Raw genomic sequence first — 16,206 nt, forward strand, 5'->3', positions numbered from 1 at the left:
AATATTTTTTTGTTTGTTTGTTTGTTTTTTTTTTGTTTGTCCGATTGGCTACAGGAGAGAATCTGCACTATGTGTAGAGCGGTAAAATAGTAATTAGGTAGAGAATTTTTTTTATTTTCAGACAGACTGTTAATCACAAATTTATTTAAAGAAGTTAATTAATTTATTGATTTATTCATTGGTAGATTAACCACATTAATTATACAAGTTTAAAAAATATCCATTTGTTTGTATTTCCCCTCTCTGGCTCGAAGAGCATAAAGTTCTATTAATGTGTTGCTAACGGCACCTTGATACATTCGAAAATGATAAGCATTATGGATACGCATGCTGTTTACAAACTATTTTTAGCTACTCTGGCATGTGGGATGTGGTAGGAGTTAGCAACATCGTAGGGGGGGGGCGGACGGAGTGGAAGGCTTCTTATCACTTTTTAGTGAAATTCAGTAATTCACGCAAGCAGAATGTTAAACAATTCACTCTTCCTACCCGTCCCATTACATACCACAGTTTGAGTTTTCCACAATAGAACCCACCCCCAAGAAAAAACATGTTGCATCGCCTACACTGGATGAGATAAACTACGTTACGGGACTAACAGTTTAATTGGTTTTTTTTGTTCTGAGGGTTCCCTTAGGCAGCTGGAGTGATTTAACCTGAAGGGTGAAATGACAGATTTTGCTTTTGCGGGAACAATAAGTAGTGCCAAACCTGGTGGTGATAGTGGGTGGCAGGTGGCTGCGAACTAAAAGGTCTCGGAGATTGCGTTTCCTTCTAAACACCATAAACGGATTCTGTTGAAATAAATGGACTAAATAGGAGCCTGACTTAAGGATAGAATAACTTTTTATAATGAAATTTTTAGCCAAAATCGAATGAGGATGGTAGGTTAAGATGAGTTTATTTCTGATTTTTGTAACTGGTTGTCAACAGTTCTTATGCGGTGTGTTGCTGACTGGAGTATATGCTTGATTTCAACTTTCAAAACACGATTTAGAACATTTCCTAGTGACAGCCTGCGTACAGTGGCGGAACTACCGCAATGCGTTGGGGGGGGGGGGGGTGGAGGGGGTGTGGAGTGGGGGGGGGGGGGCTCGCACCAATTAGAGGCCTACAGCCGACCATAATTCATTTTTATATTTAAAAAAAAAATAATTTTCTTGCATTTTTCACTTGATGGTTGTTTTGTAAAAAGATTACTGTAGCTAAGATTTAATTATTTTTATTCTATAGACATCTTCTCACGCTCTTGCATATTCTTTTTCCCTTTGTTTTTTTACCACTGTGAAGGTCGAGTCCTCTTTCTCCTACAATCAAAAACACGCTGTTGTCGGCAAAATTCTTTTGAAAAAAAAATCAAAGTCCATTGCGTGGGAGGCCGCTACACATTAAAACGACTTTTGCTTCTTTATAGCGTTGGAAAGGGGCTTACAATCCATTGGGATTTTACAATGTAAAATGTAAGTTTTTTGTATTGGTAGAACTATTATTCTGTACTATCCTCTATTCTACAAATAATTATGAAGAATATAATAATAATTTCGGTTATATGTACGTTTCGTTTACTAATTTTTGTTTTACAAAATACAAAATCCTAAATGTGTATACTTTAAATTCTCTACATCGAATGTAAGGCTTTATGAAAAGTAGTTGAGACCATCTTAGCTTCGGTACTGATGGATAGAAGCACATCGACGCTTTGTTGACCCTTTTAAGTTCTTTTTTTCTGACCCCCCCCCCCTTTAGCTCTTAGCCTTACAAGTAGCGAACTTCCTAGCTGTACATTCACCACTTCTCACATTTTATCAGACACTAGTCAGCGCATATTAATTTAATATAAGGTAAGACTATTTTTTTATATTATTAGTATTTTAATCTATTGGAGAATTACAATTAATTAATCACTAAATAAATGACGTGTTTTTTTATAGTTTCGCCATTGGCACCTTAATAATGGTTTTGTAAATAACAAAGAGATTTTCGACAGTAGTGATGTTATACAGTAGCTAAGACATGCTGTTGCCTAAAAATATATATATATACATAAGCTGAAGTTTGTAAAATAAGCAAACATTCAAAATACTTCAATGACTTATTTACTTTTTAAAAAAAGTCAAATAGAGGTACTCATGAGCTCCTTCTGATAGATTTGTACTAAACAAATTATAAAGCAATTACTTCTCTTAATTAATTATTTTTTTTAAAAAGTACTTACTAAAGAATAACATTGTATAAAAAGAAAATGTATTTAAAATGAATATTATAAATTAAAAAAAAAACAACATAAAAATTAACATAACACGAAACACCATTACTTATTCAAAGCTTTCATGTTTTATATTGTTTTGACAGACTTGAGTATTACAGGTCTTATTGCAGAGATAAATAAAACAGATGTTAAAAACAGACTAATGAGCTCACACACATGACATGTTGATGTATTTTGCTTTAATTGAAAAAGAAACATTTTTCTCCATTAGGCCAGAAATGAACACCCTATGTTCGTATTTTGTGTTTGTTTATATATATGTATATATATATATATATATATATATATATATATATATATATATATATATATATATATATATATATATATATATATATTTCTTTACGTGGGGACCATGTGAGACACCACCAAGACGTAAGCTCAGCAGACCATATCACTATCACACCCAACCCCACCTGTCTGGTGAGCTGCTTAAAGTCGTAAAGACAGCTATTAGGGGTAGATAAGTTTTTAAACGATTTGAAATTAAAAGGAGGTAATAACATATTCTGCTTGCTATTTTCTTCATTGTCGTCTGTAAACTGTTGTAACAGACAGCTGCTTTTATGGAGGCGGGGAAGGGGGAAGGGGGGGGGGAGGAGTCTAAAGTGAGGGTGGAGATAATCGCCCTTTACTAGCTACTGATAGTGTTTTAAAGCAAAATATTTGTAGTCACAACATTGGTAGTGTCGAATTCACAAATTTTGAATTACAGAGAAATAGGAATTAAACAAAATAGCGGCGTAGATTACGTCGCAGGTCAGCTCGTTTAATATAATTTAAGCCTTTATTAGCAATGGAGTCGTAAGAGTCTTGATGGCGAGAGCATACCGTTGAATCATGCAGTGGATTCCCTTTTGTTAGAGAACTAAATCTTCTACTGTTTTCTAAAACCCCTATTTTGACCCAAACATAGATGCTGCACCATCCGTACAAAGTCCAAAGCCACTTTTCCCATTTTAATAATCTAGTTTCAAAAAACTAATTTATTTTCTCCATATCTTCACAAAATAGCAACTGAAGAGACTGAAGAGTATTTTAATACTTTTTTTATCATCTATGAAATAGATTGGTGTTCTTATTATAATACAACGGACTAAGAAGCCATCTTATGCACATGCCTTGTTTATTCTGAATCTAATACCGGAAACACATGACATGCAAGGGACATCACTCAAAACATTATAAGACTAATACAAGAAGAGTGAGTTCCCTTGAATTCACAAAGCTCAATATATTACAATCTAGACTCTATAAAACCCACTCGCCCTTCTTTGAACGTGTCTCTAGTGGCCCCCAGCTGCAGTTCATCTGGGCAACTGATCACATTTGCTTCAAATTGTTTTTTGAAGCAGTCTCACTTCTTCCTTTGAATCCAAGTCAGAAAATCACTACTGAAACTGCATCTGGTAGTCTTTGATGATCTCGCACGTAAATGACGTGAGGAACTAAATGTCTTCTTCAGCCGTGAACTGTTTTAATACAATTAGTTGTTTCTATAAGTGCTAACGTGTATCGACTCACCAATATAGTGTAAATTCTTCCGATTTTAGTCTCGAAATAGCGCCCCCCCCCCCCACCATCTAGGAAAAGCTGAAAAGCGGTTTTGCCGGTCACTGCTTCTTAAGAGTATATTTTTACGGTTAATTTTGAAGGTTGAAAACTGTTAAACCAGTATTATATAAAAGCTTGTAGTCATTACATTTCTTAAATTTGACTGTTTATAATTCAAAACTGCAGCATAAAATCAGCTTTAAAAAAATGTCCACCCCTTTTAGCGCCCCCCTAGGGTTGGCGCTCAGGGCGGCCGCCCCCCCCCCCCCCAGCTACGCCTCTGACTGTCCTATGCCAAGAGCCCAAGACCGTTGGATTCACAGCTTGCGGGTTTGTTTGTTTTTACTAAGTGACTACTCGGACAAAACCCTCGGATTGATTTACAAAGATCCCTGCGCGGGTTCGTTTTCATTAAATGGTAGTGGGATAAAACCCGTGATTTTGAACTAATCTTTAATTTTAGTAATCGGAAATAGAATCTGTCCCCGGGCGCCGACCTTAGGGGGCGCCAAATTGAAAGTTTGAGGGGGGGAGGGGTGCAAATAAAAAGTTCGAGGGGGGGGGTGCAAATCGAAATTTTGAGGTGGGGGGTGCAAATGAAAAGTTGGAGGGGGGGGGGGGGGTGGGGGTGAAAATCGAAATTTTGAGAGGGGGGGGGTGCAAATGAAAAGTTCGAGGGGGGTGCAAATCGAAAGTTTGTCCCCGGGCGCCGGGAAGGGTCGCTACGCCTCTGCTTTGAATCTTTGACCGGGTAGGGATTTTTCTCCCGCTGATGATCACATGCTATTTAATTGGACCTAGATCTAATGCTTATTTATAATCTTTTTTTACCTTTTCTAATTAAAACACACATTTATAAAAAAAATTAAGTAGTAAAGTAGATCTAGAATCTAGATTTAATCTTAGCCTAGTGTTTTCTAAATGTTTTTGTGTGTTTCGGTTTTAGGTTAAAATAAAATACGCCCAACCAGAAGTGAACGTGAAGCGGCGAATTTTACCCACATTTTTAATTAAGTCTGGGTAAGCTATCGTTTTATGTTCGTAAAATTGACCAATGCTAGAGTCTAAATCTAGATCTAGTAAAAGAAGTACTCATAGTAATGTGCCAGAAAGGTCACCCATATGGCTTTATTGTCTAGGCCGTTTTGTTTGGTTCTTCTACTTTTGATTTCAATGTTTAATCATTAATGGAGGCGAGCGAGTTGACGAGATTCCTTCCATAATGTAAATTTTAATGTTGTTGACAAAATCATGGAATAAAAATGTGCTTTTTAGATTTAGACCGTAAAAAAAATAAAAAATATAAACTTAAGCCTAAAATTAATTTAGAAATTTTATATTTTTAGAATAAATGCTATAAAAGTTGCAAATCCAGAGAACTTGAAATTATGAAAATAATTTGTTGAGCTTAAGGCTACATTTCTATTTTTTATTTTCATCAAGCCTAAGTTATAACAAAACTTTGCAGAAATCTATTTTTAGATCTAACTCAAAATTACAAAAATAATGAATCTAAACAAAATATGCACAGAAAGTCAACAAAGAATCAAAGCTTCATCAATATAAAATATAATTCTGTAATTTAAAATTGTTTTAAAGTCAGATACGTGTGGATGTTGCTGGATTTACAAATCAATTCAATAGAGAGCAATGGCGTCATTAACAACACAAGTACACTTCTGGTTTCAACCTCTGTCTTTCCCTGTAGTCATAAAATGGCTTAAGCCTTATACTAAAACTTATACTTTAAAAAATAATTATTAAAAAAATACTTTGCTATTGAATATCATGTTGAAAATTGAAACACATATAGGAGAATGGTGATTATGGGCGGAGGGCTTTTTATTTGCCTAAAAAGTCAGTAACTTTAAATGATACAAAGCTTTAAACTTACCAAAAGTTTGGCTCAAAAATCCATAATTTATTCTAAACAATATCTCAAAAGAAAAACACTGTTATGTACTAAATCTGTTTGGTTTTCAGAAGAAAAAAAACGTCAATATTCTAGAAGCTTAGTGATTTCTTACGGAAAAAAAAATTTTTATCCTCACCTGCGGCCGCACTGTTACATTAATATATATCTATGTCGGTATGGGGAGAACACTCTCATTTTTGGTGCCTCAAAATCAAGGTAATCCAAGTCCCTAATGTTTATATTATCCTCGTTTAGAAAGCACTTTCCAAAATGGCTTCAATATCCTATCCCATCTATAGGCCTAGTACTGGGTGGTTAAAAACGAGAATTTCATAGTTATCGCTGACATGCAGTAACCAGAAGTGACCTGTATATTTATAAATGATAGCCTAATGTTAAATTTAAATGTACTTGTGACTTAATTACATTCCTTGTCTTACCCGAGGCATTCGAGGGAAACTCAATCCTAATTAGCTTGTGTTTCGAGCTCAATAATTTAAAAAGGCGAATAGTGCCTGACCGAAATTGAAATTACCTATGTTTCAACCTCTTATTGATTGAAATGTAATACATTTACTTACTAACTGTATAGGCTAAGTGTGTTTAACTTTGGCCTAACACCACACTTAGGACGGCATCATGGACGCCATTATTAAATAATATTTGTTGAAGCATAAACAAAGATAGGGTAGGGGTTTGGGTATAGTTTAGCTGTGTTTGTTTTAATAAAAACATAGAGCTAAGCAAATACTTGATACGAACATGTATGTATAATTCTGTTTTAATGCCTTTTTTTAAGATTATGCAACACACTTAGATGTATTGTAACAGTAGACTAAATTTAATTCATCATCATAGACATAGATATAAAAATTTACTTTTTGTCACTGTGATACAAATTTTGGGATTGAAACACGCCAGAGTGTAACATGAATTTGAGTTTGAGTAGGACTAGTCTAGAAGTCTAGACAACATTATAATTCAAAAACATAAAATGCATGCAAATTGCATGACATTACTGGCATTCATTCATTAGATCTACACCCTACATGCATGTAAATTTATATTTAAAAAAAAGCCAAACAAGCTGACTGGAATATTATGCTTAATATGTGAATTATGTCCTATACTGTATTCCACACCACATTGTTGTCCATTCAATATAATATACACCACTAACCTATTTACATTGTCATCGGTAAGTTGTTTGGCTAAAGTTTACAGTAGTTGACTGGAATATGTGAATTGTGTCCTATACTACTTGACATTGCCTCAGTTTGTTGTCCATTATATACACCACTGACATATTACATTGTAAGAATTAAGTTGTCTTATTAAAGCCATGAGGAGTTCTAGTAATACGGGTCTATGTGGACGCCCACATGCAGAATTAAACCACACAATACTTACATTTGATAATTTTAAACATAAATTTAAAAAAATGCATATAAAATGTTGAAACATTAAATCGTCAGTTTTCGTGGTAAATGTATCAGAAATGTAGCTGTATACCGCCCACTTAAGAACAAAAGCCATTTTTTTTTTTACAAACAGGAGGGTATGAGGCATTGACCGCGACAATTTTGGAAAACAATTTGTCACTAAACCATAGCAGGCCTACATTATTATTTTCTGACAAAGCCTAAGACGATACAGATCTAGTCCTTTTTTGTTCAAGTAAAAAAAAAACTCAAAATAACCAATTTTTAATGATATATTTAGATAACAGCGTGTGCAAATGTGGTCGCTCGGCCAGGTGTGTAGGGCTAACGGTCAGTGCTAACACACAAAAGCAGGGGATGTGGTTTGTTATGGAAACACATGCAATGTAAAGTTGAGTAAAAGTAATATAATGACTTCATGTTGATTAGCCAAATTTACCCGAGCCCATAAAATTGTTGATAGCTAGCCAGTCACAAGTGTCAGTAAAAAGTTCGGTCTATGGCAACTTCAATTTTTAAAAAATCTATGATTGTCTGCAATCTCTGACTTTTTATGAAAAACATTGGTAAAAAAGCCTTTAAAATTGAGAGGCAGGGTACACGAGAAATTACTTTTTCAATAAAGAACAATTTAAGATATTCTTAGCACATTCACCCGGTAAGTTTACACGCTGTAGACTTACGGACATCTTGGAAAAGTTTAACTCCCAATTATTCAATTATTATTTAGGCCTAGTAATAGATGTTACAGAAAAACCTATATAAAATTATCAGTTAATTAATGTACACATTGAATGTAAATGAAATAATCATTTTGCAGCATGTTTACTAAATTTGTGTGGATATCCACAATAGGGGGGGGGGAGTGGTTTGTTTGAAGTAGACGCGTGTGGACAGGGGGTCTAAAATTCCAAATTTTTTTGGACGGATAACCCCTAAGTAATTAAATTCAATAATAAGGAGGATTTTCAAATTATCTGCCACCCCTATACATTTTTTTAAAGTTGTCTATTAATCTTGGTAAGTTTTAGCTATCTACATTTATTTCTAAGACACATTAATATGCTTCTACAAAAGGTTATTGAAAAATCTTATTTTTAATGACACCAACCTTTAAATTTACCTTCCTTCTCCAAAGCAAATTTAAAATGCTTTTTCTGGCATATTTAGTCCTGCCACCTATAGCTTGTTTGTATAACATGAAAAACCCACATTTTTGCTGAGCAATACTAATATTTGTGTGTCAAATATATAAGACTAGCGTCCCGTCTCCGCACGTTGCCGCGGGAATACAAGAAAGTCCGACGAAATATATAAGGGTTTCATCCATGCGTTACCAACCCTATATTCTTAGACTAGTGACCTTGTTTATCTAAAAGTGAGTTATTTAAATATAAACATTGCCTGTGCTTGGATCATATCTATCGGGACACAGTTTTACCTACACTACCGCATAAAACCTCAAGTGTACATTAATAACTCACAGAAATAATGAGGTGGAACACACTACGGTGACCGCCCATGTGTCAGGGACGTAAAGTGGTAGGGTGGCACTCTCAGTGTTGCTGCCCCCCCCCCCCCCCCCGATTACACTACTGCGTTCGGCCCCTGGCTCCTTAAAAAGTAACAGACACCATCGTGCAAATAGCATCCTTTTAACAATGATGCATATTGCGTCATTTGCTAAAGTGACACAAACGAACAGGAGTTTTTCTTTAACACGTAAAAAAATTATTTGACGTGTTTTAAACAACAGTGTGACTGATGCAATATGTTAGGGTTACTAATGCTCGATCTCAATTTCTGATTGGACTGTCTAAAAATAGATGCTAATTGCTTCATTCACAAAGTGACAAAACTGTTTGGATTTTTTTACAGATAAAAAGAAACATCCCAGTTAATAATCTAACCTTGGTTAAGTTTTCTGATTATTAAAATAAAACGTATTTCATGGCCCTCAGCGACCCTTTGGGTGCTGAAACAGAAATTTTTATTTGCAGCCAAATCGCACCCTACCAGGGCGCAGGAGGACACGCCTGATTCAATCTAGTGAGGGTTTGTAACGCCCCATTCCATCAATTGTCTATCACACTGTTTGGACCGAACGTAGTCGCAATAGGGCTAGTCGCAATAGGGCTCACCGGAAAGACCAGGGCGCCAAATCGCATCCTGCCGGGGGGCCGCCCATGTAAAATCCAACCCCCCTCCCCGCCACCACAGAAACCTTCTCAGGAGTAGCAATTCCCCAAAGTCTCATGCCTATCGGTTGAATGGTGTCAAACCAGAATCGACTTTTATTTTTATATATACCGTATATAGAGAAAAATCGCACTATCCAGTGGCGCCGCCCTTGCAAAATTAAAGAAAACATATTTTTTTACAGACATCTCACCTGAGGTGTTCTTAACTCCCAAAGTTTAATGGCGATTGGATGAACGATTTCAAACCACAATCGACTTTTATTTTTATATACCTTATATTAAAAAAAATTGCACCCTCCCGTGACGCCGCCCTGGCGAAATTAAAAAATATTTTTCTACAGAACCCTTCCCTGGAGTGTTCTAATCAACTCCCTAAAGTTTGGTGGTGATCGCATGAACGGTGTAAAATTGCAATCGACTTTTATTTTTATATATCGTATATAGAGAAAAAACAAATCCCAACCTGGCGGGCGCCACCCCTGAAAATTTGATTTTTTTTTTTTTCGCACAACCCTCCCCAGAAATATTCTTTGCAACTTTCCAAAGTTTCATGGCGATAGTGTGAACAGTGTCACTGCAATCCTCTTTTATTATTTTTATATACCACATGTAGAGAAAAATTGCACCCTGCCTTGGCGCCGCCCTTGCGAAATTAAAAATGATTTTTTGTACACAGCGCTTCCCCAGAGTGTTCAGCTCCTCAAAGTCTCACATACATTGCTTTTCATATATAGAGATAATTGAATAATAAACCAAAATCAATGTCCAAATATATCAATATAGGTTAGAAATTAACTTTAAACAGCCTTTAAGCAAGATTTGCTATATAAACAGCGGCCATGTGTATATTAAAGTGGTTTCCCCTGAATCTCTAGCTAAAATGTTATAAAAAAAACGTTTTAATACAATTGTTTATCATCAGGCACACCATGAATGAAAGTTTGAAACATTTTGTAATTTTCTAAACATTAATCCCTCTAAAAAATGTGAAATAATTAAAAAAATGTGATGAGTCACTCTAACTGGCCCTAACCTTTAGTGAAAGTAGCTCTGTATATTTTTGTGTTAAAATGAGATTAAAATCAAATTATTTCTATTCTTTTAATATTAACCAGGGTATGATTAAGCAACAGTTCAGAGTCTTAGCTTTATATACATGACAACGTCCTGAGGTGAGGTCAACCTCCCGCCCCCCCCCCCCCCCCCCCCCCCCCCCCTCAAATCCCATTTTATTATAATCTTGTGAAAAATAAATGTGTTGCGCCCCAAAATTCAATTATTTGGCTAGATTTATTATTTATCATATCGCCTCATAATAAAAACTAAGTGCATTGCACTTTCCTCTTTGATGAACTTTTTTAACATTTTTTAAAGTGAAAATATGAATTGTTAGGATTGCAGTTTTTGTAACATAGTATACTTACCTTCTGTCAATTTAAAAAGTTTGGCATGTTAATTGTGTACAAATAATGTCATAAAATACAAAATATAACTTAACTATTTTATTTTCTACCATTATCCACCACCTCTAGGCATATACAATAGTCAACATTAGTTTATTTTTTAAAATTGTTTTGTGATTTTGTTAATTTCAAGCTATTTAAATTCATTTCTAAGATATTTTAATATGCTTCTGTGAAGTTTTATTGAAAAAACTTTGTTTTAATCACCACTTTAACATTCTAAAAATTTAATCCTCAGTTCATTTATAAGAAGCAGCATGGGAGAGGCAACTGCTGATTTAGATTTACAGTCTGATGAGTTTAAAGAATTTTCAAATTCTGAAGATGTGAAGCCACTTCTATCTACAGTATTTTCATCTTCTTCTGACATAAAAACAGAATTATCATTTTTAACTTTCCGTGATATCAAACCAAACATGACATTTATAACTTCACAGGATGATAAAACCGTTGTTACGCCAGATTTTTCATCTTCTACAGACACAAAGTCAGAATGTACAACATTTTCCTCTTTTGATGATGTAAAACACCATATGACATTTCTAACATCTCAAGATAAAACAACAGGATTTTTAATTTTTAAAGATGTGGAACCTGCTGTATCAGCAGTATGTACAAGATCTGAAGATATAAAACCAGAATTAGAAACTTTATCAACCAACACAGAATTAGAAATTTTATCAACTACTGAAGATATAAAACCAGAATTAGAAACTTTATCAACCAACACAGAATTAGAAATTTTATCAACTACTGAAGATACAAATCCAGAATTACAAAATATATCAACTAGTGAAGATCTAAAACGAGAATTAGAAACTTTATCAACTAGCGAAGATATATTCCCAGAATTAGAAACTTTATCAACCAACAAAGATTTGAAACCAGATTTATGGACAAAATTTTTAGATTCTGAGGACAAACAACAAAATGGACTTGAAGAAAAGCTAAAACTCTCTGAAGATGAAACATATCTCTCTGTTGATCCTCATGATCATCATGAACAGTTTTTTCAAAGATCTAACTTGAATAAACAAGCTCAAACAGGGGAAAGGCTAATCGAATGTGAAGCTTTCAATAAAAGGTTCTCAGATAGTTCTAGGTTAAGTAAACACAAAAGAGTTCATTCTGGAGTTAAGCCATATGAATGTGATGTTTGTCATCAAAAGTTTTCAGACAGTTCTGCTTTAAGCAAACATAAACTTGTTCATTCAGTAGTTAAGCCTTATGAATGTGATGTTTGTCATAAAAAGTTTTCTCAAAGTTCTAATGTTATTAGACACAAAAGAGTTCATTCAGGAGATAAACCGTATGAATGTGATGTTTGTCATCAAAAGTTTTCAGACAGTTCTGCTTTAAGCAAACATAAACTTGTTCATTCAGTAGTTAAGCCATATGAATGTGATGTTTGTCATCAAAAGTTTTCTCAAAGTTCTAATGTTATTAGACACAAAAGAGTTCATTCAGGAGATAAACCGTATGAATGTGATGTTTGTCATCAAAAGTTTTCAGACAGTTCTGCTTTAAGCAAACATAAACTTGTTCATTCAGTAGTTAAGCCATATGAATGTGATGTTTGTCATCAAAAGTTTTCTCAAAGCTCTCATGTTATTAGACACAAAAGAGTTCATTCAGGAGATAAACCGTATGAATGTGATGTTTGTCATCAAAAGTTTTCAGACAGTTCTGCTTTAAGCAAACATAAACTTGTTCATTCAGTAGTTAAGCCTTATGAATGTGATGTTTGTCATAAAAAGTTTTCTCAAAGTTCTAATGTTATTAGACACAAAAGAGTTCATTCAGGAGATAAACCGTATGAATGTGATGTTTGTCATCAAAAGTTTTCAGACAGTTCTGCTTTAAGCAAACATAAACTTGTTCATTCAGTAGTTAAGCCATATGAATGTGATGTTTGTCATCAAAAGTTTTCTCAAAGCTCTCATGTTATTAGACACAAAAGAGTTCATTCAGGAGATAAACCGTATGAATGTGATGTTTGTCATCAAAAGTTTTCAGACAGTTCTGCTTTAAGCAAACATAAACTTGTTCATTCAGTAGTTAAGCCTTATGAATGTGATGTTTGTCATAAAAAGTTTTCTCAAAGTTCTAATGTTATTAGACACAAAAGAGTTCATTCAGGAGATAAACCGTATGAATGTGATGTTTGTCATCAAAAGTTTTCAGACAGTTCTGCTTTAAGCAAACATAAACTTGTTCATTCAGTAGTTAAGCCATATGAATGTGATGTTTGTCATCAAAAGTTTTCTCAAAGTTCTAATGTTATTAGACACAAAAGAGTTCATTCAGGAGATAAACCGTATGAATGTGATGTTTGTCATCAAAAGTTTTCAGACAGTTCTACTTTAAGCAAACATAAACTTGTTCATTCAGTAGTTAAGCCATATGAATGTGATGTTTGTCATCAAAAGTTTTCTCAAAGCTCTCATGTTATTAGACACAAAAGAGTTCATTCAGGAGATAAACCGTATGAATGTGATGTTTGTCATCAAAAGTTTTCAGACAGTTCTGCTTTAAGCAAACATAAACTTGTTCATTCAGTAGTTAAGCCTTATGAATGTGATGTTTGTCATAAAAAGTTTTCTCACAGTTCTAATGTTATTAGACACAAAAGAGTTCATTCAGGAGATAAACCGTATGAATGTGATGTTTGTCATCAAAAGTTTTCTCAAAGCTCTCATGTTATTAGACACAAAAGAGTTCATTCAGGAGATAAACCGTATGAATGTGATGTTTGTCATCAAAAGTTTTCAGACAGTTCTGCTTTAAGCAAACATAAACTTGTTCATTCAGTAGTTAAGCCTTATGAATGTGATGTTTGTCATAAAAAGTTTTCTCAAAGTTCTAGTGTTATTAGACACAAAAGAGTTCATTCAGGAGATAAACCGTATGAATTGTTATGATAGATTATAAATATCTATCATGGTGTCTCCACCTCTCCCCCCTTCTTGCTACCCCACAGGTAACGGTACACACCTGGACCTGAGTCCAGCGGTATCGTAAGGCTGACCGGGCCTCGACCTTAGACTGCGGTCACGAGGGCGGAGCCTAAGTCATGTGACCTGTAGGGTCGGGACGCTACAGTCCGGTCACTCTACCTTCTCCCCTCTTCGGAGGTACACGTTTATTTTGGTGCTTAGGCACTAGCCATTATTACATTATAATTATTTTGGTGCTACGGCACTTGTTCTCTACGGAGAAATTAAACGTACGTTTGGCAACGTGTGTAGAGGATTGTGTGGCTTCATTGGAAGGTAATTTACTCTTACTTTTATTAGCTGTACTGTTTTAATATTAATTAATAAGTATGAATTGAGTATAAAACAATGTATGAATGAAAAGCCTATTTTCTAGTAATGTTTATTGTAGGCCTTAGGTAAGGCTAATGTAAATGTATTATCTTGGTAACAATTGTAAACTTGTATGTGTCTGAATGAATGTTAGGAAGTTGTCACATGTATTTTACAGCCGGCTAGCTTGGGGCTGAAACTTAGACGCTACAGAGGTCGGTGTGTGAGCAAGCGTGACCACGCCGCCCTGAAGACCAGTCGCCCATTCCGGGCTACTCCAAGTTGTATTAGTACTACTATACCAATAATTAATGTATTAAAAGTTAAATGTTCTTGGAACTGAATTAATTACTTTATCATAATTTGAAACATTTTCACTGAGCCAAATATCGGCAGTCAGTCAATAATAATAACCTAACATTAATAAAAGCAATATTAACTATTAAGGGACCTCTTGTCCAACGAGACAAACCCTAGACTAAACAGGTCATTCTGTAGCTGCGGCTATAACTATTTATGTGCGGTATGACTTGCTAGAGCATATTTGCCACATGAATGTGATGTTTGTCATCAAAAGTTTTCAGACAGTTCTGCTTTAAGCAAACATAAACTTGTTCATTCAGTAGTTAAGCCTTATGAATGTGATGTTTGTCATAAAAAGTTTTCTCAAAGTTCTAATGTTAGTAGACACAAAAGAGTTCATTCAGGATGTAAACCATATGAATGTGATGTTTGTCACAAAAAGTTTGCTATCAATTCTGATTTATCAAAGCACAAAAGAGTTCATTCAGGAGATAAACCATATTAATGTGATGTTTGTCATAAAAAGTTTTCAAACAGTTCTGCATTAAGCAAACACAAAAATATTCATATCGTAGCTAAGCCTTATGAATTTGATCTTTGTCATAAAAAGTTTTCAGGCAGTTATAATTTTAATAAACACAAGAGAGTTCATTCTTGAGATAACCCACATGAATGTGATGTTTGTCATAAAAAGTTTTGAGACAGTTCTTCTCTAAGTAAACACAAAAATATTCATTTAGTAGTGAAGCCATATGAATGTAATCTCTGTCATAAAAGGTTTTCAGACAGTTCTAATTTTAATAGACACAAATGATTTCATTCAGGAAATAATTCGTATGAATGTGATGTTTGGCATAAAAAATTTTTATACAGTTCTGCTCTCAACAGACACAAAAAAATTTCTTTAGTAGTTAAACCTTATGAATGTGATGTTTGTCATAAAAGTTTTTCAGACAGTTATAATTTAAATACACACAAGAAAATTCATACAGGAATTTAGCCATATGAATGTGATGTTTGTTTTAAAAAGGTTTTATCCAGTTCTAGTTTAAGTAGGCACAAACAAATTTATACTAGAGATAAATTTTATAATTCTGATGTTAGGCATGAAATCTTTACAGTGAAGAGTGTATAATAATATATTACATTAATTAAATTGTTGAAGCATCAATAGAATTGACATTCTAATCTTTACTTTTTACAATCTGTATATATTATTAATAGGATAATGTTTGAGTTCTACTTCTAGTAAATTACCAATTTTTTGACCATGCTTGTGGCTGAACATTTTTATTGTTGATCTTTGTTTTTGGTCTCAGCAAGTTAAGTGGGGTTTTTTACTAACACAACTATCAGTTTCTAATGCTTGAAACATAACACCACATACAAGTTATAAATTAAATTAAAAAAGACTAAACCTGCAATGGTTATGTTTGGACATTTTAGTATCATACTTTTAGTAAAGGTTTTGCTTTGTTGTATTTAATTTTGTTTTCTTTATTTTTAAAAACACTTTAATGAAAATGTTACTGTTGTAAACTGGTATAAGATCGTAACATGAAATTAAAATTGATAACTAAATCTATCAATTATTTTAGTGTTTTTATAACAGTGTCTGTATTGTAACATAATTGTAACATATAAGACCAATGTGTGTTGAATGCTGGGGTTTATTTGAGCCTCTTTTGATGATTTAATGCCTTAACATTCCGGAGAGTTGAGGTCAGTGTCACCCTACATTCACATGTTCA

At 34.1% G+C, this 16,206-nt stretch overlaps 1 protein-coding gene across 1 annotated transcript; it reads left to right on the plus strand.

Moving 5' to 3' along the window:
• Nucleotides 1-4,816: 4,816 nt before the first annotated feature.
• On the plus strand, nucleotides 4,817-15,994 carry LOC131936180 (zinc finger protein 271-like). The gene is made up of 2 exons (XM_059293093.1): nucleotides 4,817-4,843; nucleotides 11,083-15,994. The coding sequence occupies exon 2, from the start codon at nucleotides 11,102-11,104 to the stop codon at nucleotides 13,763-13,765; it is 2,664 nt and encodes an 887-aa protein (XP_059149076.1). The 5' UTR covers nucleotides 4,817-4,843; nucleotides 11,083-11,101; the 3' UTR covers nucleotides 13,766-15,994.
• The last annotated feature ends 212 nt before the right edge of the window (nucleotides 15,995-16,206 follow it).

Source organism: Physella acuta, unplaced genomic scaffold (assembly GCF_028476545.2).
Source record: "Physella acuta isolate Inbredline_101_S28 unplaced genomic scaffold, ASM2847654v3 ptg000171l, whole genome shotgun sequence".
NCBI classification, from domain to species: domain Eukaryota; kingdom Metazoa; phylum Mollusca; class Gastropoda; family Physidae; genus Physella; species Physella acuta.

What these genes read in the sequence shown, in the direction of transcription:
- LOC131936180 (XM_059293093.1), top strand. Translation starts at nt 11,102, where the DNA reads ATGGGAGAGGCAACTGCTGATTTAGATTTACAGTCTGATGAGTTTAAA.